Source organism: Emydura macquarii, unplaced genomic scaffold (genome assembly GCF_026122565.2).
Source record: "Emydura macquarii macquarii isolate MOO-44397 ecotype Brisbane River unplaced genomic scaffold, CSIRO-AGI_Emac_v2 contig_1551, whole genome shotgun sequence".
In the NCBI taxonomy this organism is placed as follows: domain Eukaryota; kingdom Metazoa; phylum Chordata; order Testudines; family Chelidae; genus Emydura; species Emydura macquarii.
In genome coordinates, this window is record NW_027131688.1 from 15,967,953 (window position 1) to 15,990,361 (window position 22,409).

The 22,409-nt window shown below is 37.9% G+C and overlaps 1 protein-coding gene across 3 annotated transcripts in view; it reads left to right on the forward strand.

Moving 5' to 3' along the window:
* The window catches only part of BRF1 (BRF1 RNA polymerase III transcription initiation factor subunit), a 227,001-nt gene that overhangs the window by 111,090 nt on the left and 93,502 nt on the right, over window positions 1-22,409 (forward strand). For all 3 annotated transcript variants that reach the window (XM_067554938.1, XM_067554936.1, XM_067554937.1), the window contains exons 8-11: window positions 9,145-9,271; window positions 12,227-12,266; window positions 13,503-13,595; window positions 14,415-14,693. In XM_067554938.1, the coding sequence (XP_067411039.1) occupies window positions 9,145-9,271; window positions 12,227-12,266; window positions 13,503-13,595; window positions 14,415-14,693 (539 nt within the window). The remainder of the gene's footprint in view (window positions 1-9,144; window positions 9,272-12,226; window positions 12,267-13,502; window positions 13,596-14,414; window positions 14,694-22,409) is intronic.

Genomic DNA, 22,409 nt, shown 5'->3' on the forward strand with positions numbered 1-22,409 from the left:
CCCTTCAGCCTTTCAACTGCCCCAATGGTTTTCACCCAGATCCTACAGGCATCCGCAGCCTACCTCCTCCTGATGGGAATCGTCTTTCCCTAGCTGGATGATTGGCGCCCGAAAGGATATTTGTTCCTCAAGGTTCAGACAGCAACCATGAAAGCCCTATCTCTATTTCATTCACTAAGCCTCCACTTAACATGGAAGAGTCTGCCCTCTCACCCACTCAATAGATAGACTTCATTGGGGCCATTCTGCAGTCCTTTGCTGCCAGAACATATTTACCCAGAGACAGATTTGTCACAGTGTCTAACCTTGTTATATCAATATAACAGAGCTCACAAACCACAGCAAGGGCTTGCCTACAACTTCTGGGTCACATGGCATCCTGTACCTTTGTGACACCCCATGCATGACTCCATTCTTGGTGTCTCTAAGCCTCATTCAAAACAGTCTGCATCCCCAATACAGTCTACCCTGTGGGTTTTTGTTCCCCAGAGGGTCCTCGACTCTAGGATCCACAAAAGGTATGCGTTGGAGTTCTGCTTCTGCAGTCTCCTCCCATGAGGATCATACCACAGACACTTCCCTGATAGGGTGACCTGACCCACCATATCACTATACTAGAGCTCAGATCACCACGCCACTCTTGCCAGCACTTTCTTCCCTACGTCAAAGGGTACTCAATCATGGTAATGCTGGACAACAAGGCAACAATATATTACATCAATCACAGGGAGGAGCAAATTCCCTGTCCTTATGTGCTGAATCCATAAAACTATGGAATTATTGCATATCATAATGCATACAGATCTCAGCAGTTTATCTGCCAGGAATTCAGAACATGGTGGAGGATTCCCTCAGCAGGTACTTCTGTACCTGTCATAAGTGGGAACTGAATAATGAAGTGTTCAGAAAGATGTCTCACCTGGGGTCATCCAGGGCTCAATCTCTTTGCGCCACTTGTCAATGCAAAGTGCAGATGATTTTGCTTGCGGGAGAGGGACACAGTCACAATTCATTGGGAGATGCTCTAATCATCTGATGGCCTCACATCTCTTCATGCTTCTTTTGCTCAAGGTCCTCAAAGCATGGCTGTTCCAAGGCTGTCTTGTACAGAACTGATCTGCTCCCCTGAAGTACAAACAGTACTGCTTAATAGTAGGAAACTTGTAACAAGAAAAACTTATTTACAAAAGTGGAAATGCTTCCAGACTTCCTGTGACTGCTGATATATACCTCCTCTAAAGTCCTGTCTGTCGCACATTCTTGATTACCTGCTCAAATTAAAGATTGTGGGATATTGCTGAGTTGTGTTAAATCTTTCTAGCTGCCATCACAGCTTTCTACCCCCGGTTCCCATTGAAGGGATCTGAGTCTTCACCCATCCTACCACTACAAGATTTATCAAGGGCCTGTTTAACTTCTCTCCTGCCAGGAGCCAACTCCACCCTCAACTTAGTCCATAATGCACAGAGGAAACCCCCATGTGAACCTATGAGGAATTATTCCCTTCTTCATTTGTCCCTCAAGACTTCATTCCTCATAGCCATCACCTTGGTCAGTAGGGTAGAGGAGCTTGGCGCCCTGATGGCTGATCCACCATACACCATGTTCTATCACAATAAGGTGACACAACACCCACATCCTTGCTTCCTACCTAAAATTTCTTCAGAATTCCACATTAATCAGGAGATTCTCCTACCAGTGTTGTTATGAGTGTAAGCCTCAGTCATGGAAGGAAGAAACAAGTCTGCATATACTGGATGTGAAAAGAGCTCTCGCTTTTGAGCTTGACTGAACTAAGCCCTTTTGGGCTTCCCATAGACTCTTCATCTAGATTGTGGAAAGAATGAAAGGACATCCAGTATCCATACAACAGCTGTCTAAATGGGTTTCAGGTTGCATCTTATCCTGACACAAAGCCTCAGGAGCCCTTCCCCTTCTGAGGGTAATTGCTCACTCCACTAGAGCCCACTTCCAGAACTGATGTGGCTTTCGATGATGGTATTCTACAATCCATATTGAATCCACTTCCTTGGCTCCCTTCTCCATGATGGAGGCACTGCTTGGGAATTTCTTGATGTGGAGCACTCATAGGGACACTACTTACTTAGCTTGTTCAGTAACTGGAGTTCTTTGAGATATGTCTCTCTGGGTGCTCCACTATCCATCCCTTGGCTTCAGAGTCTCTCATTGGACTTTCATGGTTGAGCAGGAGCTGGAGTGGCAGCAGGTCCTTCTCCACCCCTTTCCTCTACCCATATATGATTCGGTCAGCGACCTGCAGACACTGATGATGAACAGCTCCGAGCAAGACATACAGGTGTGTGCACATTCTGACGTGAATGGGGGGAAAACATCTCAGAGAAACCCAGTTACTGTACAGGTTAAATAACCTCTCCTTTTTTTCTTCAATAGGTAAATTTGTTCATCTCCAATATTACCCACATTATGTTAAATTTTGTCTTTTGGAGGAAATTTTTTCCTCAGTGATCAGCAATACAGCACGTACGTGCAACTAATAAATTGGATATTAATTATTGGTTTCAAATATTCATTTTTTCAGTTGTGAAAAATCATTATGATACAATTCCTAATCTGCAAAATTGGGATACCTCTCTAATTTGCAGGTTAGTCATGGGGAAAATTAATTGTATGTGAGATGTTTGTATGCTGTGATGGGGATATATCAGTACTAATGTCACTTTGTTTGGTCAGTGGACATGTTTTTAATACATATTTTATAATTCATGATTTCTGCACTTCATAATACACTTTTAACATATGCTTAAATAGTTGAAGTGTTAATTTTTATTGAGAGTAATAATAAGCACAATAAATTGCAGTTAAAAGTAAATTTAATTTTGACCAGTTTAAGTGAAGAAATCTTGTTGTAAATTCATGCTTTGAAATGTTTACTCAAGTCATACACATCAGCTAAAGTGACAGCGTTATTTACTTTGACAAGGTAAACGTGACAGCTGAATTATTTTCAGAGAGCTATAATTACAACTGTATTTATCACGAATCGATAAAACTTGATTGATGTTTTTTAAATAAGAGCACATTATATGGTATTTAGCTAAGGCAAATAAAAGAAATCCCTTTGAATAAGTGTTTCTATAGCAAAGGATTTTTTCGTTCCTTTCAAGAATTAGAATCTTGAAATATCATTAAATAGAAGTTGTCTGAATTAATAAGTACTTGCTTCACATGCTTAAAAATCCCTCTTCTCAAAATGAAGTACAGTTTTATTTATTTTTAATTATTACTGTTACTGTGCTGTATTGTATTAAGAACTGTTATCGCTTTATGTAGATGGGAATGGGACTAGGTGTAGGCATTAATGGACAATGTTAAAATATTACCCACACTGCTGAATACTTTCCCCTGAAAATTCTTAGACCAAACTACAAATTGTAGTCAAAGTTATTAAAAAATAATATTGCTATTTCTGATCCTCCTGATTATGACTCTACTGTTTGATTTATTCTTCCAATTTGTTAAACTGCTGCTAAAAGGTGTATTTGCGCGTGTATTATGCCACTGTCTGTGGCAGAAAATACGCCTGGAACGGGTTGCATCAGGACAATGTGCTCTCTACTCCATCACTATGGGTTGGTGTTGTACTTTCATAAAAGTGGGCGGTGTGATTGGGGGAGATGATGTGGTCAAGCACCTGGAGGATATGGCCATTCAGTGTATACCATGGCATTTCTACCTATGGAGCCACTGCTATAAATTATAGCTGCCCTTCTTCACTGGAGAGATTAATCCTAATCTTCTATAGCACAACTGCCTCTGATAGTGCAGGCTGGGTCAGTTACCCTTTTCTCTGGGGACTGGCGTGAATTGAGCTCTACCTTTTGACCTTTGGACCTATAATCTGCCAGTGCTACAAATGCTATTTATCAGAACAGTAGATCTCAGCAGGAGACTCACAGATATGTGACACTAATAGGTAAGTAATTCAGCTTCTTGTCTTGCAGAATTGTTCATCTGGTCATAAAAAGAAACCCCTTTTGCAAGATAAAAGCAACAAAACATAATGGTGACACAACAGATCCTGTCACTTGCATTTAAAACAAGATATCTTAATTGCTTTCAATTTGTGTTTGGTTTAAAAACATTTTTCCCTTTTCTTTTGGCAGGGCCTCGGTAAATAGCCTTAACAATCACTTCACAACGCCCTGTAGCTTTGTGATTTGAGGCACACAATTAAAATGTATAACTCCTCCTAATTGTTGAAACAAAAAGTATTAAATATTTATACATGTACTGAAAATTCTATCTGTTTCATCTCCAATTTAATTGGAATAATACTGGTTTATATATCACTTCATATGTTCAAAGCACTGTACAAATATTAACTAATTAGTCAAGTTTTTATTTTCTCTGTATCAGTTTTGATGATACATATGAATTGGCTTTTAAATATCCCAATATTTTATTTGTTTATCCCTTAAATTTATATCTTTATGTAATGCACCTGTCTCCACTATCACCTTTTTTCCTTCAGTCAATATTCTCCTCCTTGTTTATCCATTTAGTCACCTGTTGCATATTGCTAAATGCTCATTTGTAATCTCTTTGGAGCAGGTCTGTTTTAGTAGTATGTGTTTGTCCAATGTCTAGTACGATAGGGCTCTAATCCCTGTTTGAAGATCTGAGGCATTTCTTCAATGTAATTAAATAAATAAATCTTTTTTTTAACATGTGTAAATAAAAAATGAAATACTTGTGAAGGTTTTTAAATAAATCAAGCCATTTTTTACATATGGAAATTCTTTAAAAAAAAAAAAGGGGGGGGGGGATTAATTTTTTAAAATACAATTCACAGTAAAACCTGCTGATGGTGAACTTCAGTACAGTAGTGAAACTTCACTGAGAGGGAAGTGGAATGTTAGACCAGAATTGTTTCAAAAGCATTTGGAATGTACGAATTGTAATTTCAGTTAGCGAGAACCTCTCTGCTTACAGCACCATTTTTCTGTTGACAAGCCCCCTAGCTCTCCAAAAAAAAAACCAAGACATCATTAGAAAAGATTCCATTGTTATAGATCTGGGTGATATCACTGCAAGTACTTGGATAAATTGGTCCCTATGCTTACATTATGGGTTCTGAACCTTTCTCCACCCCAAGCCTGCATTGGTAACTTTCTGGAAAAGAAGTAGTTCATACATAGTGTGTATAAATCAGTGTTGATTGCAGCTGTCCTTATTTTCAGTGCAACAGTGGGTAGCTCATATAGACTTTTGGTCCAAGCACGCAGCATTCCATCTTGATTTGTATGCCCTCTGCCACCAGAGGTTTAGAGGAGAGAAGTTTGATATGCAGGAGTAATGCCAGGATGGGAGGGGACAAGAGATGCCTGCATAACTAGGGAGATGGTCCTGAGGTTAGAAGTTCCATAATGTTGAATGCTGTACTGAGGTCAAGAAGAATAAGGAAGAAGGCAATAACTCCATTGCGAAGTGTGTGTTTGTGCAAAACCCACACTAAAATAGTGTGAAAGGTAATTGGAGAGATGAATTTCTCAAGCCCTTAGAGAAGGTTAGGGGAGATGCAATAGTACATCAGAGTCAATCGAGATTATTTCAAGAAGATGTTGTGTGGAAGGTGGCTTTTAGAAAACTGGTAGGGTTATCAGAAGAAAAGGAGCTGTTGATACTGGTGTCTAAGTCAGCAGCACTTGGGCATCCCCACCCTTCCTAGCTGTAGGTTGGGTTAAGAAATCCCTTGTGCATGGGTGAAAAACTTTCAGTGCCCATAAGTGCAAGATGGCTGGCCCAGTTTCCTTCAAACTTGCCTTGTTTGTTAGACCCCCAGAAAGATCCACAAACCAAAGCAAGGCTCAGTAAAATTACACTGTTGTTGAGCTGTGTGCACAACATTTCTGATCTGAAAACACAGAAGCAGCATATTTTTGTACATATGCAGACTGAACAAAAACAGTGGAACAGATTTTGCTACATGATTAGGGGGAAAAAAAGGGGTGGTGGTGTGAGTTGCCTGTTGGCACAAACCAAACTCTGGAAAATTTTGGCCCCAAAGGAATTTGTTTTGAGAGAGTTTGTCAAACTGTTTAAAAAAATAAAACTAAAATAAAATAAAAAAAAAAAGGGGGGGCGAGGGGGGAATATTGAAAGTTGCATTTCAGCCTTAACTCTAGTGGTTGCTACTGTTTTTGCTATAAATAGAAAGTAGTTGTCTGCCAAATTTTAGTTTTTAGAGCCTTTTTTGAATTGGTGCCAAGCCAAATAATTTTAATTTATACATCTACTTATTTTCCCTTTGCACATAACTTAAAACTGGCCACTCTGATTTAGTTTTTCTTTAGATAAAAAGTACAAAATGAGTGGAGATATAGTTTTATCTAGAATTTTAGCCAGGAGCTACATTTTATTATTACTGAATTTCATACACTCCTGAAATTAACATGCTACAGTTAAGGTTGCATCAGTATTTCTTAACTGCAAAACTAATGTTGCCATGTGTGTTTTGCGGTATAGAGTGCTGTGTTTAGCAATGTGTGGTCTTGATGGCACATTTCAAACACCGATTTAAATTTGGTGAATGACTGATATCTTGTAATATAATTTAAACAATGTATAATGGCTAGGTACTCCAGGCAGGCAGTTAAGGGGCAGTTAGGGAAAGTAGTTATTTATTCATGTACAGCTAAAAAAGTAGTCTATGTGCACATGCCCGTGTGTGATATATAATATCTCCCTCTCTCTCACACTATGCATTCTCTTAGGACCTGATCCTGCAAGTTCCATGAAGGTGTAGGATGCACCCATGTGGAAGTACTTGCAAGATTGAGGCCTCAGGGAGTAACCACTTTGGAGCAGGAACCAGGTGCCTCTGTGTTTGCACCGTGCTTTGTTCAGTGCGGCTCTGGTCCTGATTGTGTCGTCAGAGCACTAATATCATAAGTATTTCTTCTTCCTCTTTCCTCTTCCTCCTCCTCTCTCCCGCACCCCTGCTTTTCCTGGAGAGGGTTGCAGCAGCAAAATGGAGAGTAGGGAGGACCAGACTTCCCTTTCTTCCACAACTGTTTCCAGCTCCTCCTGGAGGATTCCCAGGCCAGCCGGGAGATCTAATTCATCCAGCATATCCTGGGTCAGCCTCGGTACCTCTTCCCAGTGGAACGTGCCCAATATAGTTCCAAAGGAAGTCTACCAGGAGGCATCCTTACCAGGTGACCTCAGCTGACTTCTCTGAATCTGGAGGAGTAGCGGCGGGTACTCCAAGGCTCTCCCAAATAGCTGAGCCCCTCATGCTATCTCGGAGAGTCAGCCCAGCCACCCTGTGGAGAAACCTCATTTCTGCTGCTTGTACTCTCAGTCTTGTCCCAGGCTATGATAGAGAGGGTCATGTACAAGTGTTACCTACAAGAGGATGACTGCTCTTGTGGTTAAGGCACTGGACTAAGATTTGGGAGATATGGGATCAGTTGCCTGCTTTACCCATCTGGGCTCTTGGGGTAGGCATTTAATCTCTCTGTGCCTCAGTTCCCCATCTGTCAAATGGGGGTAATAATACTTGCTTTTCTCCACCCGTTGCCTCTTTCCTATTTGGATTGTTAGCTCTTTGGCACAGGGACTGTCTCTTATTCTTTTGTACAGTGCCTAGAACAATGGAGCTTTGGGGGTTACTGTAATATAAATAAGAATAATGCATAAGAGGCATTGTAATTTAGTGCTCTGTGTCCTCTGGCAAATTACTTAGCTAGAGCTGGCTGAACAACGGAATTACCATCCTGTGAAACCTCTTCAGGTTTTGGAAAAATGTTCATCCCAATTCAGGATAAAAAGTGAAAATGGGACATTTTTCCTTGAACAAATTCCTGAAATGGAATTTTTCAGAGAACTGAAACAATATTTTTCAGCTTGCTGGCTGCCCACATGGTCAGCTGGAGAGCTGTCATTTTGAGTTCCCAAAGGAAATGTTTCCTAAAGGAATAACAAATTTCTTTGGCAAAATTGAAAATTTCCCATGGAAAATTTCAGTTTTGTGAAAGGGGCATTTTCTGTCAGAAAAATCATTCCAGTAGAAATCTCCTATGAGTTCTTTACTTCTCTGTCTCATTTTCTCCATCTCCAGAATGGATGTGGTAGTGTTTAACCACTCTTATAAAACGTTGAGATTTATGGATGAAAAATGCAACAGATTGATCCTACTTAACTTTCTGTTCTTTTGAAAGATTCTATGATTTCAGAGAGATTCTGTATACTCACTATATTAACATTTAAAATGCAACCAACTGAACATGTGCTAATTATATTATTGCTATTTATTATATATAATTACAAGTATCCACATATGTTATGTATTCAATACACAAATGACCTCTTTACTCCATTGCAGTCTGTCTTCTGTTTGGGAAGATGGGTTATTTCAAAACTGTTGAAATGATATTATTTGTAGATCTGCTTTGTGTAAGTTAACTAATGTTAATACACTAAGAATAATTTTAAACGTATTCCTGTGCTATTATGACAAATACATGTTTTAGTTTGGAAATTTGGTGAATTTTTGTTTGTTGGGATTGATAACACTGATTTAAGTCAATCAGAAAGTAGGCATTTCTCCAGATGGTTTTTCAAGTCTATCACAAAACTGACCTACAAGTGATTGTACTATTCCAGTCCAGAGTCTCTTCTTGGCAAAAACTTACTGTTCTCACATAGTTCTAATCAAAAGGCAGTTTTATAGTGTGTATAAATATTTATTTAGGAGCCGATGAGACCATCAAAATCATTTTGATTTTTGTGTAGCCCAGTGGATAGGACTAGGATTCGGTAGACCTGGGTTCTACTCCCAGCTGTGCCACTGGTCCACTGTGTGACCTGGGGCAAGTTACTTCACCTCCCTGTGCCTCAGTTTCACTATCTAGAATGGGGATAATGATATTTTCTTGTCTTTGTAAAGTGTTTTGGGATCTAGGGATGAAAAGTATTGTATAAGAGCTGGGTATTATTATTATTCTATTATTTGTTTGAGACACAGTCTCTTGGGAGTACATACTTATTCTTTAATTTAGCAGTTTGCCAACTTTTGTAAAACTCCTTTTTAAAAAAAGAATGTTCTAAAAGATACTACAATAAAATATTGTGTATTTTGATTTTGTGTGTGTATGTTAGGCTTACAGAATTTGAAGATACACCAACAAGTCAGCTAACTATAGATGAATTTATGAAGATTGACTTGGAAGAGGAGTGTGATCCTCCTTCATTTACAGCTGGTCAAAGAAAATTAAAGATTCAGGAGGTGAATTCTATCAATACTTTGTTTCTGGAGCTCCTCATGGTTCAGTTTCTGTTTTTTCCTTTGGACTTGATAGCCATGCCATGACTGACCAATTTAGACCTACCTATTGCTGCTTCTACCACTAGATTCTCATTGGGAGGGTGGAGGCATAGGTGGTGGCATCCACAAACAAAATTTTTTCTTTACTGGCTGGCAGATAGCCACACATTAAAGGATGCAGTGAGATTTCTTCCATGCCATTTTCACTAACTCTGGAGAATCAGACTCATCCCGCTTTCTGTCAGTTGTAGCTGTAAATGTCTCCTGATGAGGGCCTAAACCATATCTGCAGTCTTAGCCAATCACTGCAATAACAGCAGAATGGGCAAAGCCACTGCTCGACTCAGTGCAAATCCAGGGAAGTTGGTGGTGAAGTAGCATAGCAATAGCTGTACTCCTCTTAGTAGGAGCACTTACTAAGGCAGTTAACTGCTGAGCACGTAATTTTTGTATTGTGGATTCAGGGCTCAGTACCCCATGCCCAGTCTTCATTCCCATTTGGAAAATGATGCTGGCATGATTGCCAGATATCCATTCTGAGCATGGTTCTCTCTTAACTACCTTTTGTGTAGTTGCTTCCTACCTTCCTGCTTTGCATGTGTCTTTTAACTATGCTCGCCACCTCACACTAGTATCAAGGCTCGTTTTATTTACAAAATTGGGTCTCTCATATGACCAGCTAAGCTGATTTTGTTGCATGTAAACCTTGAGCAGACTTGATATTTTTTGCTCCTCTCATATGTGCTACATTCACTCTTCTACCCTACTTAGCAAAGGTCACAGCTGAAAAAGTAGTTGCTCGTTAATTGGATCAAAAAATCTTGCATGTGTTGTTCTTGCTGGAGACACCCAGGGGTAGGAAATGTGGCATTACTTAAATTTTGTGTCTAACCTGTGTTATATAAAAATAAATACTGATGTTAACACCAATCAGATTACATAGCATTTGTTTTGTGATATAGCATGCAGTACTTGAAAGACTGGTTTTATGTGTGGCTTAATTCATTTGAGGAACAGTAGCTGGACAATTATTTTAGATGAAAATACTCTGTAACAGTCCCAAATCTGGTTTCAAGTTATTTGTTATTGAAAGTGAACATTCTTAATATTGGTAATGTTTTGATTATTATGTCTTCTGAGGATTTTACTCAAAAACCTGGTAGTTACTGTGGGTCATATTTTTAGACTTCAGTCTTGCCCATGCACATCTGTGGGTTTTTTCCAGCTATAGCTCCTGCATGCAATGGTGGTAGGTTCAAACTCCTGCAGCCATGTAGGCTTTATGTGTGTGTAGATTCTGTTATTTGTTTGCACTTATGTTATCACTGAAATACTGTGTATGCTCAGGGGAGTGTGTGTTCTCTCACATGCTGAGACAAGACTAAGAGGAAGTCCCACTAAAAGTCTTGTCAACATATAAATATTGCCAGGATATAGAGCATGGCTTTTTGAGAAATAGCCAATTCAGAATCATAAATACCAGATCAGTTTTGTTAACATATTCCCCTATGTAACTATACTATTTGTCTGTCTGTTCTAGACGATTTTTTAAAAAATACCGATTTATATCTGGAAATGCTAGAATACAGTTAAGGTTGACAGTTGGAAGCTAATGCGCCAAAGTTTTGAAATTCTTGGGGTTTTTTGGTTTTCAGATATTTTATTTGTGATTTTGTAAAGTTTGAATGAAATAAATTTATAATCTGAACACCACTCTTCAAAGTTATTGAGTACCCACAGCTCCCATTTACTCTGTGGGTATACAGCAAAAACAACAAGAGTCCTGTAGCAACTTAGACTAACAAATTTCTGCAGGCATAAACTTTTGTGGGCTGCAACCCACTTCGTCAGATGCATGAAGAGAACTTTTCACCATGTGAGTATACAGTAATTCTGAGAATCACCCAAAACAAGTTTTGTCCTGTATAAAATATTTTAGTATTTGTTGCCAGCATCACATAAAGCATACAGTTATCTAGGTAATTTGTAGTAAATAAGAAAGAGAGGGCCAAATTCTCTTCACTTGCATGTGTGTACACAATGAAGTTACTTCAGGTTTACACAGATCTGAGTTAATTGAAATGGGGGCTTGCTGCTTCTTAGCACATCTTTTTGTGTAATGTTGAATTTGTCACTTTGTCAGCATGAAACTAATACATTATTACAAACACAGGATTATTACTTAACTACAGAATCAACTCTTCTAAAAATACTACATTTAGTGTTAAAATACAAATTGTACCAAACGTTACAGCATCCAGTTTTAAGATGCAATGTTCTGAACCATGATGTTAGAATTTGGCAGTATTTTCATAAGAGAAACAAGCTGGACTGTGAGGGAGAGAGGTGTTTAAATACAGATATCTGAAATGCTAGTCTAAGAAATACTAGAATGACTGTTAACATTGGGTTGTTTCTCTTGGGCTGGATTTTTTGGTCCGTCATGTTAACTTTGAGCTCCACTACAACTGATCTTCTGCTGGCATTAACTCCATTATGGAATTTATGATGGTGATTTAAGTTAGAGTAGGCACCCTGCTTCTGCTGGGCCTGGGTGGCCAAGAATCAGGGAGCTGCAACTGTCTCCCTTCAGCTGCTACTCTTCACTATGTCTGACTGGTGCTTGAATATAGGGGAGAGTCGAGACCTCACTTTAGGTGAGCAAGTGTGAAAGTTTCTCTCTGTCAGATTGAGATATAGGTTTAATCAGTACTTTATTTCAAATGGTATTTTGATACTTGTCTTTTGTCTGTCTGGTCTGTCCTAGATTACAAACTCTTTAGGATAAGAAATGTACCTTGCCATCTTTCTGTAGTACCATGTGAATTTAAGTCTCTAAATAAAGGTACATATATTAAAAATTATTTAATCATAGCACATTCATATTTCATTCTGTTACTCATTTTTTCTTTTCAGCTTGAGAAAGCACTGTCAAAAAAGCTTGAAGATGTTGAAGGTAAAAGTCCCATTCAGTACACTATATCACTTTGTCACAGACATGCAGCCTGTTGCAGCTTGAATCTGGGGTATCGCTGAACCTCCTTACTCTTGTGGCTTGTGCTGACCTCCAGATATGCTGCTGTTGATGGTATACAGAATCTCTCCAGACCCGGTTATCATTCAACATGACAGCTGGGGTGCTGCCCACCCAACTGAGTCACTCATGCACCCACCACAGAGTCAGGGGACATCCAGTAACCCTCACAGATCCTAAGTTCTTCACTACTCAGGAATGCATCCCAAGATAATATCTTGTGCTGGACAAAGATTTGTCCAGTGCAAGCTCATTAATGAGTCCGCTTCCCCCTCTATGAGGAAGTCATACATCAGCTTTTGTTATTGAGCTAAGATTAACTGAACACTTCACTCAAAAACACACTGGTTAAGATGAAACATTAAACAAGTTTATTAACTACAGAAAAGTAGATTTTAAGCCATTTTAAACGGTAGGTTTAAGATATTAAAAGAAGTTGCCAAAGAAATAAAAATAAGTACACAATCTAAATTCTAACAGGATTTGAATCTAGAAATGTCTCAACCTGAGATGGTACCAGCAGGTGTGCAGCTCTTCAATTCACGGGCTATGTTTGCCTTGCAGCCGGAGTTACTCCCTCCTCCATTCAAAAGTCTTTTGTCTTTCAAGCGTTTCTTCAGGTGTTGAGCTGTGGGGGAGTGAAGACAAGTCATGATGTCACTCCCCTTCTTTTATAGTCTTTTTCAACTTGCCAGAACAGTCGGTGCTTGTGACCTGGGAGAGGGGGGGTCGTCCTCATTGGTTTGTCAGTATTCCATTGTGTACCTGCTCCTCTCTGTGAAGCTCCCCTGTAAATAATCCCTGTGAGTTGAATCTATCCTTGAATGGGTGAGAGAGCCATCAATGCTGTCTGGCCACTCCATTGTTGTGTCTGAAAGGCTGTTGTGGGAGTATCCTGCCTTGCAACATGTTTTAGTAGTATATTCAACAATATTTTATAACTTAATAAAATTACAATCCAACAAGATATTAATGTTCAGCAGATCAAGACTTTTAAAATAATACCACACTAGGCATATCTTGTACAGAACGTATAATTACATGACATTGGTGAATATGGAGTTTTTGGAGTGTTGTTCTGAGACAGAGTGTCACACGCTTGTCTACATCAAATAACATTAATTGTTTCTGAGCTTTATTTTTATTTAATTGCGACAGGTGAAATATCAAGTTACCAAGATGAAATAGAGAATGAATTAGAAAATAGTAGGCCAAAGGCAAAAGGAGTATTTGCAAATTTGAGTAAAGATGGTAAGTCTATAAAAACTGAATATTTTAAAAGTAGCAATGGAGGGGAGAGGGTCAAATCCTAGTCACGTTATTTTGTATGATCGTTTATTATACTATATACGGCTCCATTTCTGTGTTGTGTATTATTTATATATCTGCAGTTACATACATACATTATGCAGTGAAATGTTGAGTGCAACAAAACATTTCAGTCTTGACTTACACTGGAGTTCTGTGAGGAATGGAATGCATACTGCCAGCCCACAAAATATCGAGCTTCAAATATCAGACTTCAACTTGAATAGTACTGGAATTCACCAAAATTGAATCCAATGTTTTTTTAAAAAAATACAACTATTGTAACAGCATGAAGGGCAGTAACAAATTACTCCCCAAGCACAATTTAGGAGGCATGATATTGGTACTTAAGGTTATTTCTGTTTAACATGAAATTTACCCCAATCCAGTGACCCTTTGTGCCTCTGTTTTCCCACATTGAAGGCTTTGCACAGTGCTGTTTATAGGCTGAATATTAGCCTTAATTATCCTGACAAGTATTTAGCTCGTATTACTAGAACTATTTACTTGCAGTATTTTGGTAACACAATAAAATCAATTTTAAATTATTAATGTTTTTATAAGACATATTTTAAAAACTAAGGCAATGATTTTAAAGCACATCTGGAAATTCTATATATTCATAAAATGTACTGAAATACTGTCTGTTCTTCTGCAGATTGTTCTCCAAAAGTTTTTATTCTTTTAAGTGAGCTGCTTTTCATTTTTTTAGTTTCTGTAACAGATGGTATGAAGTTATTTGATTTTTTTTTTCCTTTACAGAATCTATAGAAGATAATACCTCTAGTGTATTTGGAGAGGAGGAGGCAGAAGATGAAGAACTGGAAGCAGCTGCTAATCATTTAAACAAGGACTTTTATAATGAACTTGTCGATAAAGATAGATTAAAGAAAAATGAAAAGAGAGAATGCAAAAATGGAAACGAAGTTCCTGTATGGCCACCTGCCCTAGAATCTCTGCTTGGCCCACTCCCTACTGCCGCCAGCCTTGGGATAACAGAGTCTATAAAAGAGTGTATATCCACTAAGGATCGAGATCACAGTAAGTACAAGATTAATATAAGATGAAATTTAAAATAGAAAAGTCAGATATATGAAAACTTGTGGTTTCGCTCTTTAATTTCCATTTACCAGCATGGTTGCTGACATAGGAATTCTCTGAAATTGAAGGGTTAAAGGAGGGTATGAAATGCTATACTTGATCAGACCAGTGGTCCAACTGGTCAAATATTTTATATTTGACACTGGCCAGTACCAGATGTTCCTCAGGAAGGTTCAGGAAAACCTACAATGGCCAGTCCCTGAAGCATGAGGATTTATATCCCTTAAACTTAGTAAAATAGATTTACTTTGATATGATAGTTGATATGGATATTTCAAATGTTGCAGCCATTACGTTGTTTTACATGATACTTCCAGTTAGCAATGTGAAACAAGTGAATTTTTCTTATAAGTATAATTGGAAATTAAAATCTTAAGTATCAATGTTCTAGGTAACCTCTTTTAGTTCAAAACAGGCAACATTTTTCAGGAAATACTTTATTGGAGCCAAACAAGAAGGCTGTTTTTTGCTCTTAGTCAAGAATCAATCTATTATTTTTAATTTATTCTTCTGTGGTTTGTAAAGTTGCAAATGTTCAAAATACTCGGTATACAAATACCGCTGGGGGGGGGCCCGCCCCCAGGTAGGCATTTCTGTGAATACCTTGTTTGGCATGTTCCATTCCTTTTTCTCTGATCCCGGAAAATATTTTATAGCATGGCTGCATTGATCAATTGAAAATTTCAATTTTGCAAGAGTCATAGAAGGCTACTGCAAATAGCCAGTGACTCAAGAAGGTGTGTTTGGCCTTTTCATATGTAAGCTGAAACTCCGTGGAGCTTTTCTTTCTCTTTATGAATCTCAGATCTGAACATAACTGGCGAGAACCTTAGGTCTTTTCTAAATTACAATACATTTCTGTTCCATAAAGCTTTTCTGTTTTTGAATCTGGTTAATCATCAGATTCAATGAGTAGATCCAACCAAATGGACTGTATCTTAATTTAGCTCTTATACCAGTTTATGTGAGTTTTCAAGATAGGTGATGCTACCCTACACCACATCTAGGCTGAAGGATTGCACAAAATCAGCCTCCTACCATGTTACTGCTCATGTCACAGAATTGCAGCTGATCAGTAGCATTATTTATTTTCCTGTTTTATGCACAAGCTAATTCATGTAGAAAAAGTTGATTGTTTAATTAAAATTAATGGTGGGAGGAATGGATGGCTCACATTATTGGGATATGCATCATTTCACCCCAATCAGTGGTTCAGATCTAACAGAGGTCAGTAATAGTAAGAAAATTGTTGCTGTCTGATGGTTGTTCAATGACTTCAGAAAAACAAGTTGGTGGTTTCAGTCCAGTTCGCAGTGGACATATCCATATAATGAAAATATCAATTGGCACTGTCACTGGCAATTTTAATGGAGAGTCATGAACTTAAAGATGGAACTAGTCTGTCACTTCAAATTGGGCTTGAGGCCTGTGGATAAAGAAATATATGGCAGCTTACTCAATGACTGCCTTGTGTTGTACCAGTTCTGTGGAAAAGTAGAGGTGTTTGGTCTCTAGGGCTGTCAGATTCATTTAATTTTTACAAATGATCAGCTGGGTTTTGGTATGTTTGTTTTAAAAAATCATCCCTCTGGAAAAATCCCAACTCCATTGTGATAGGGATGCAAATTTCCTTTATGTAGAATACACAGAATGAAGTAAAAGATCAATTTTAGGTTATATATCTGATTATTGTTTTGGTTGTGGCCTTTAGACCTGCCCAAAGCTGATTCTTTTGGGTTGCAGGTGCCATGTGTAAATTTCTAGCTTTAAGGAAAAGATTTCTCCCCTTCTCCACACCAATTACCTTCCTTCTCCAAAAATCTCTGGTGTAGGTCCCCTTGATAAAGTCCTTTTACTTGGCTTTTGCATGTGATGAAACAGAAATATCAATTTATGATTGTAATTGTTTGAGGAAATCTCTCACCTAGCACTACCACTGGTGCAGTAGCAATAAAAGATTCCCCAGAAACTGCTAGTATAGAAAAGACTTAAATGTAATACTTAGATATTGAAGGACATTTAGGGTTATTCCCGAAGCTGCAACTGTCAATGCAATATGTGTGTGAATGTTTTATGGAAAGCATAGTATTTGAGTGAATTTGCATCACAAAGAGAGCATATTAGGGGACTGGATTAAAGCAGTTAAGAGGCAGTAGAATGCCCAGTAGAAGCAATATATTAGGTTGTATTTTCCCTAAAAATATTTAATTAGCAGGAATGTTTCAGCTGGGTTTCTTTTTGAGTGTTTACAGATTGCTTCTATCTTGTTGTGTTTCTTTTTTTATACTATGCAAGGGATTAATCATAGAATCCTGCCCGAGGCTGATTCTTTTGCTTTGGATCTGGCTATTTTAACTATCTAAAAAGTTTCTCGGAAAACCAGATTCTCTTTGTTGAATATCTCATCATTAGCGGTTGAGTACATGTTCCTCTGTACTAAGTGAAAACATGAATTTAACCCAAGATGAGGCTTTGTGTATACTCTATTTGTATATTTTAGTGAAACATTTATAATTTGTAAAAGGATGGGGGATACTATATTCTTTGAATGCTGATCATGCTGTTCTATACCATAAAGACAAGTTTACTGCAGAACTCATGAGCGTTGAAATCCTGAGAGAATTATGTTGTATCATAGCTACCCAACAGATGCTGGAGATGGAGAAGACTTAATAGGTCAGCCAGTACATTTCCCTGCCAAGGCAGGACTTTCACTGGCAACATATTTTCTAGAGTTTTGTTCATTCTAGTTTTAAATGTCCCAAATAATAGGGCTTCCGCTATTACCTGGAAGATTGTCATAGTCAAATACCATAGACTTTGTTCTCAGAGTTTTTTCTGGTATTCTGTATAAAATTTCCCTTTGTACATTTTTTCCCATTACTCCTACTTAGGTCCCTTGTACCACTCTAAATAACTCTTAATCCTCCTTAGTATTTACAGTCATCAGCTATTTGTAGGCCATTATCCTGTCCTCCCCTGGTTGCCATTTAGCCAAGCTGTGCATGTCTCAAAATATTTTGGCCAAGATGGAAAGTGAGAAAGGATTGAAACTAACTGAGGTAGAGGGAAAATTCAGGGCTTATGTTGTATGCCAAATTCATAAAATTATCCTTGATATGCTAGTTGGTATATGGTAAATTCACGTGCAGTCATTGTAGGGCTACATTTTCAAACAGTGTAGTTTGAGCAGGTGGTAACATGCAGCTGCATATCCTCATAAAAGCAAGTATCTTTTATTATCAAAAAACTTTTGCATGTGCCTACCCTAGCAGTGAAGTGACTGTGTATAGATTAAAAAAAAATCTATATATAAAAAAAAATCTATGACAAACTTTTTGTGCTCCTTGTTACTGATAACCAATTGTTTGCTCATTAATATACATTTCCCTTTTGTATTTGTGCCTTCATTTGTACTGTGGATCTCATCCAGTAACCACTGAAGTCAGAAAATCTTTCCATTGACTTCAGTGGATGTTGAATAAGGCCCTATGTAAACAGCTTCCCCAAACAATGGCCTTTGTATAAAACATGAACTAGTATTAACTCTTTCTATTTTGTTTTCTTCTTCTGTCATCTTTTTGTGTCTCTTACATTTTGTATAAACGTTATACAAAAGAAACTCTCTAAAAATACTTAAAAATTAAAATAAATTAGTAATTAAAGGGAATGAAATATTATGAAGTGCTGTTAAACCGTAATTACTTATACATGAAAAAATAAAGCTACTAATTAATTGCCCCAATCATATTAAATATAAAGTATACTTGGTCATCAATTTGAGCAAGTATGTTCCCAGTCCCAACTATTCTTCTTTTATCTCTGACTTAGGCATTCAATTGTTTTGATGGTTTTTAAGCACTTCCTGTTGAAAGTATTAAGATGTGCTATCAGTTAGATGCATAATTGCTAGCTTTAGCTATGTAACACAGATAAATCATTTTAAGAATTTGCCTTTAATATATTCCCTGTATGCTAGCATCTCATTGGAAACCTTTTTCTGTGGAAGGACTTATATCTTTACAGTTTTTGAGAAGGGGGTGATAAGTCTTCATGCAAGCAAAGCTTTCAAATCTAACTTTCTATAATTCATATATTTGGCAGTCTTTGATAGACTGTTGTATCTGTGATTGGCATTATGTTGCTAATGAGATGGGAAGATCTTGCTGCAGCCAGAATGATAATGTGAGACCACTAGCTGCTTTGCATTCAGTTTTAGGTACTTGGAGTCTTTGGTATAAAGTTACAGATAACATGATTTTTTTCCTCAACGGTGTATGTCAGTCACATGTAAATCTTGTGTACAGTGTATTTTTATAATTTTACATTGAAAACACGACGAGTAGCTATCAAAGATGTAGACTTATGAGGAAAGCAAACTAAATATGTACAAATGTAGCTTGGCCAGAAGACAACTAAAGAGGAATATGAAAATTAAATGAGTACAGAGAGGGATTGTGTTGGGTGGACCAAAGGTTTGTCACTGAGATAAAATTAAGGGAAGGAAAATAAGAACATAAGAACGGCCAGACTAGGTCAGACCAATGGTCCATCTAGCCCAGTAACCTGTCTTCTGACAGTAGCCAATGCAAGGTGCGTCAGAGGGAATGAATAGAACAGGTAATTATCAAGTGATCCATCCCGTCGCCCTTTCCCAGCCTCTCGCAACCAGCAATCCATGCCTATCCTGGCTAATAGCCATTGATAGACCTATCCTCCATGAATTTATCTAGTTCTTTTTTGAACCCTGTTATAGTCTTGGCCTTCACAACAGCCTCTGGCAAAGAGTTCCACGGGTTGACTGTGCATTGGGTAAAGAAATATTTCCTTTTCTTCATTTGAAACCTGCTGCCTATTAATTTCATTTGGTGACCCTTAGTTTTTGTGTAATGAGAAAGGAGTAAATAATACTTCCTTTCTTACTTTCTCCACACTAGTCATGATTTTATAGACCTCTATCAATGTCCCTCTTAGTCGCCTCTTTTCCAAGCTGAAAAGTCCTAGTCTTATTAATCTCTTTTCATATGGAAGCTTTTCCATACCCCTAATCATTGTAGTTGCCCTTTTCTGTACCTTTTCCAATTCCAGTATATCTTTTTTGAGATGGGGCTACCAGATCTGCACACAGTATTCAAGATGTGGGCGTACAATGGATTTAAAAAGAGGCAATGCAATATTTTCTGTCATATTATCTATCCCTTTCCTAATGATTCCCAACATTCTGTTAGCTTTTTTGACTGCTGCTGCACATTGAGTGGATGTTTTCAGAGAACTATCCACGACCGCAAGATCTTTGAGTGGTAAAAGCTAATTTAGACCCTATCATTTTATATGTATAGTTGGGATTATGTTTTTCAATGTGCATTGTTTTGCATTTTTCAACATTGAATGTCATCTGCCATTTTGTTGCCTAGTCACCCAATTTTGTGAAAATGTAGTCTGAGTAATGGTAAGAATACATTGTAGGCAACAGTCCTGAATGGCTGCAGTGTTGGACTAGGTGATGGGAAATGGGTCTTTTCTGTCTCTGAATTTCTGTGATGTAAAGCACTACATAAAAAACCAAATTTATTTTTAAATAGAGTAATGCCAGGGCTTTACATCTGCTTAGTGATCAGAAGGCTAATATCTTAAATCCTCCCTAAATGCTTGCTCTTCTCTGCTGGGGGAGAATCTCATCTCTCTCATCTTTCCTGATAGTCCCTGGCCAAGAGTGACTGTAGAGCTCCTTCTGTTCCAAAAAGGGCCTCAACTCAGTCCCCACTAAGTACACAAGAGGTGGATGCTTCAGATTCTGTGCCTCACTATATGTGCCTGCATCAGTACAGCTTTCAGGAGGTGGGAAGAAACAACCAGCTGAACTGGTGCCCAGTTGCTATTCCTTTTGCAGAAGGAGGAGGAGGAGGAGAGGAAGTTAAACAGAGCTACTATGTTCTGCTGCAACTGCTTTAATTATTCATTAGGGAGAGATGTGCAAGAGAATAGCTGGAGCACTAAGGGAGTAAGGGGAGGGGCACACAAACAGGCCTGGACATCAAGAGAAGGGTTAGGGAAAAAAAAGTGGAATAGCTCAGCCTTAATATATAGATTATATACTGTTCCTTGCCCCCACTCCCACCTCTGTGTGCATGTATATTTCTTCCTTACCCTCCCACCCCCAAAAATACCTTTCTTGGAAAAAAACAAAAGCAGTTAAAATTGAAACTGTTCATTAGAGGATTATAGAAAACGTAGACACGACATGGAAGTTTCATTGTCTTCACATGAAAATATAACTGGTTACAAGAATGTTATTTGAACAACTCATCATGTTACCTGAAATGTCAAGATTATGGCTCCCAGTTCAGGACAGGGAGTCCTCATGATCTCAGTTGCTATAGTGAATAAAGACTTATTAACCTAGGTCAAGAAGCCACAAAACTTGCCCTTGGAAGAAGGTAATATAAGAGTGTAAGTAGTATTTTGCAGGGGTTAGCTGCTGGAGGTGAAATATGATGAATGGTAAATCAGTGTGCAGTATTACAAAGTATCTTGGGTATTTTGAATCTGCCTTATGTTTGATAAAAAGGTTAAAATAATCCACAGTTAATGTAGTTTACTTTGGAGTGGTATGTGTGCGTATGCTCTACCAACTGCTTATGGAAGTTGCTGCATAATATGGAGCCACAGAAATAACCAATTTAAGTGGGTTGCCAATTGTTTGTATATTTTGGTATGCTTTTATTTTGATTTAGCAGTTTTATTTTGTTCAGTAAGTTTGGATTTTGTTAGCAAAATGTACTGCATAAATTAGTCCTTAATAGAGAATTTATGCAATACATTTTTGCAAACATGCACATGCTTAACTTCATTGCCACATGTAGTCCCACTGAAATGAATGGGACTATCATGGTAGTAAATTTAAGCATCTATATAAGTGTAGGAGTAGGGCCTACTCCTATGACTAAGGGTTCTCAGGATTGAGCCCCAGACTATGAGTAAAAACAGCCAGCAGTTACATTGTATGAGAGGAGTCAGGTATTTTTAGTTTGCAAAGTGCATTTCTTTTAACAATAAATAAATAAAATAAATTTTTGTGCTATAGACCAGTGTAATTAATGCTGACACTTTGTTGACAACTAAAAATAATTTGCAAAATTTAATTTTATTATTGCAGTTTGTGTTTGGGAGTGTTAGAGTAGAAAATCAGATACTTGATAGTTCATACGTTAAGCAATTAAAATTAAAGTATGTAAAAACAGAGCTATGTTTTGACCTGGATTCAGTGTGGCCGGGCAATTTGAGGTTACTGTAATCTTCAGACTTTCTATTTAATTTTTTTTTGCTGTACTAGTGGAAAGCATTTAATAACATTGAAATCCCAGCTTTTAGAATATTCCTACATTCATTAATTACAGTGGTGCAGAGCAGTGGAAACTGTAGGTTGACTGATAAAACCAGCTTTTAAGTTGGCTAAGATTAGAGTAATAATAATTAGAATCTTTTGTTGTGGGCTCAGAGTTCCCAAACTGTGGTCTGTGGGATACTTACTAGTGATCCATGGAGAGCTGGTTGGTCACCAGGAGCTTGCTCCTTTCACATCTTGCTGTTAAATTTAATTAAAAAACAGCTAAGAATACCTGTTACTTTTTCATGTAAGAGACTGCCGTAGTAATT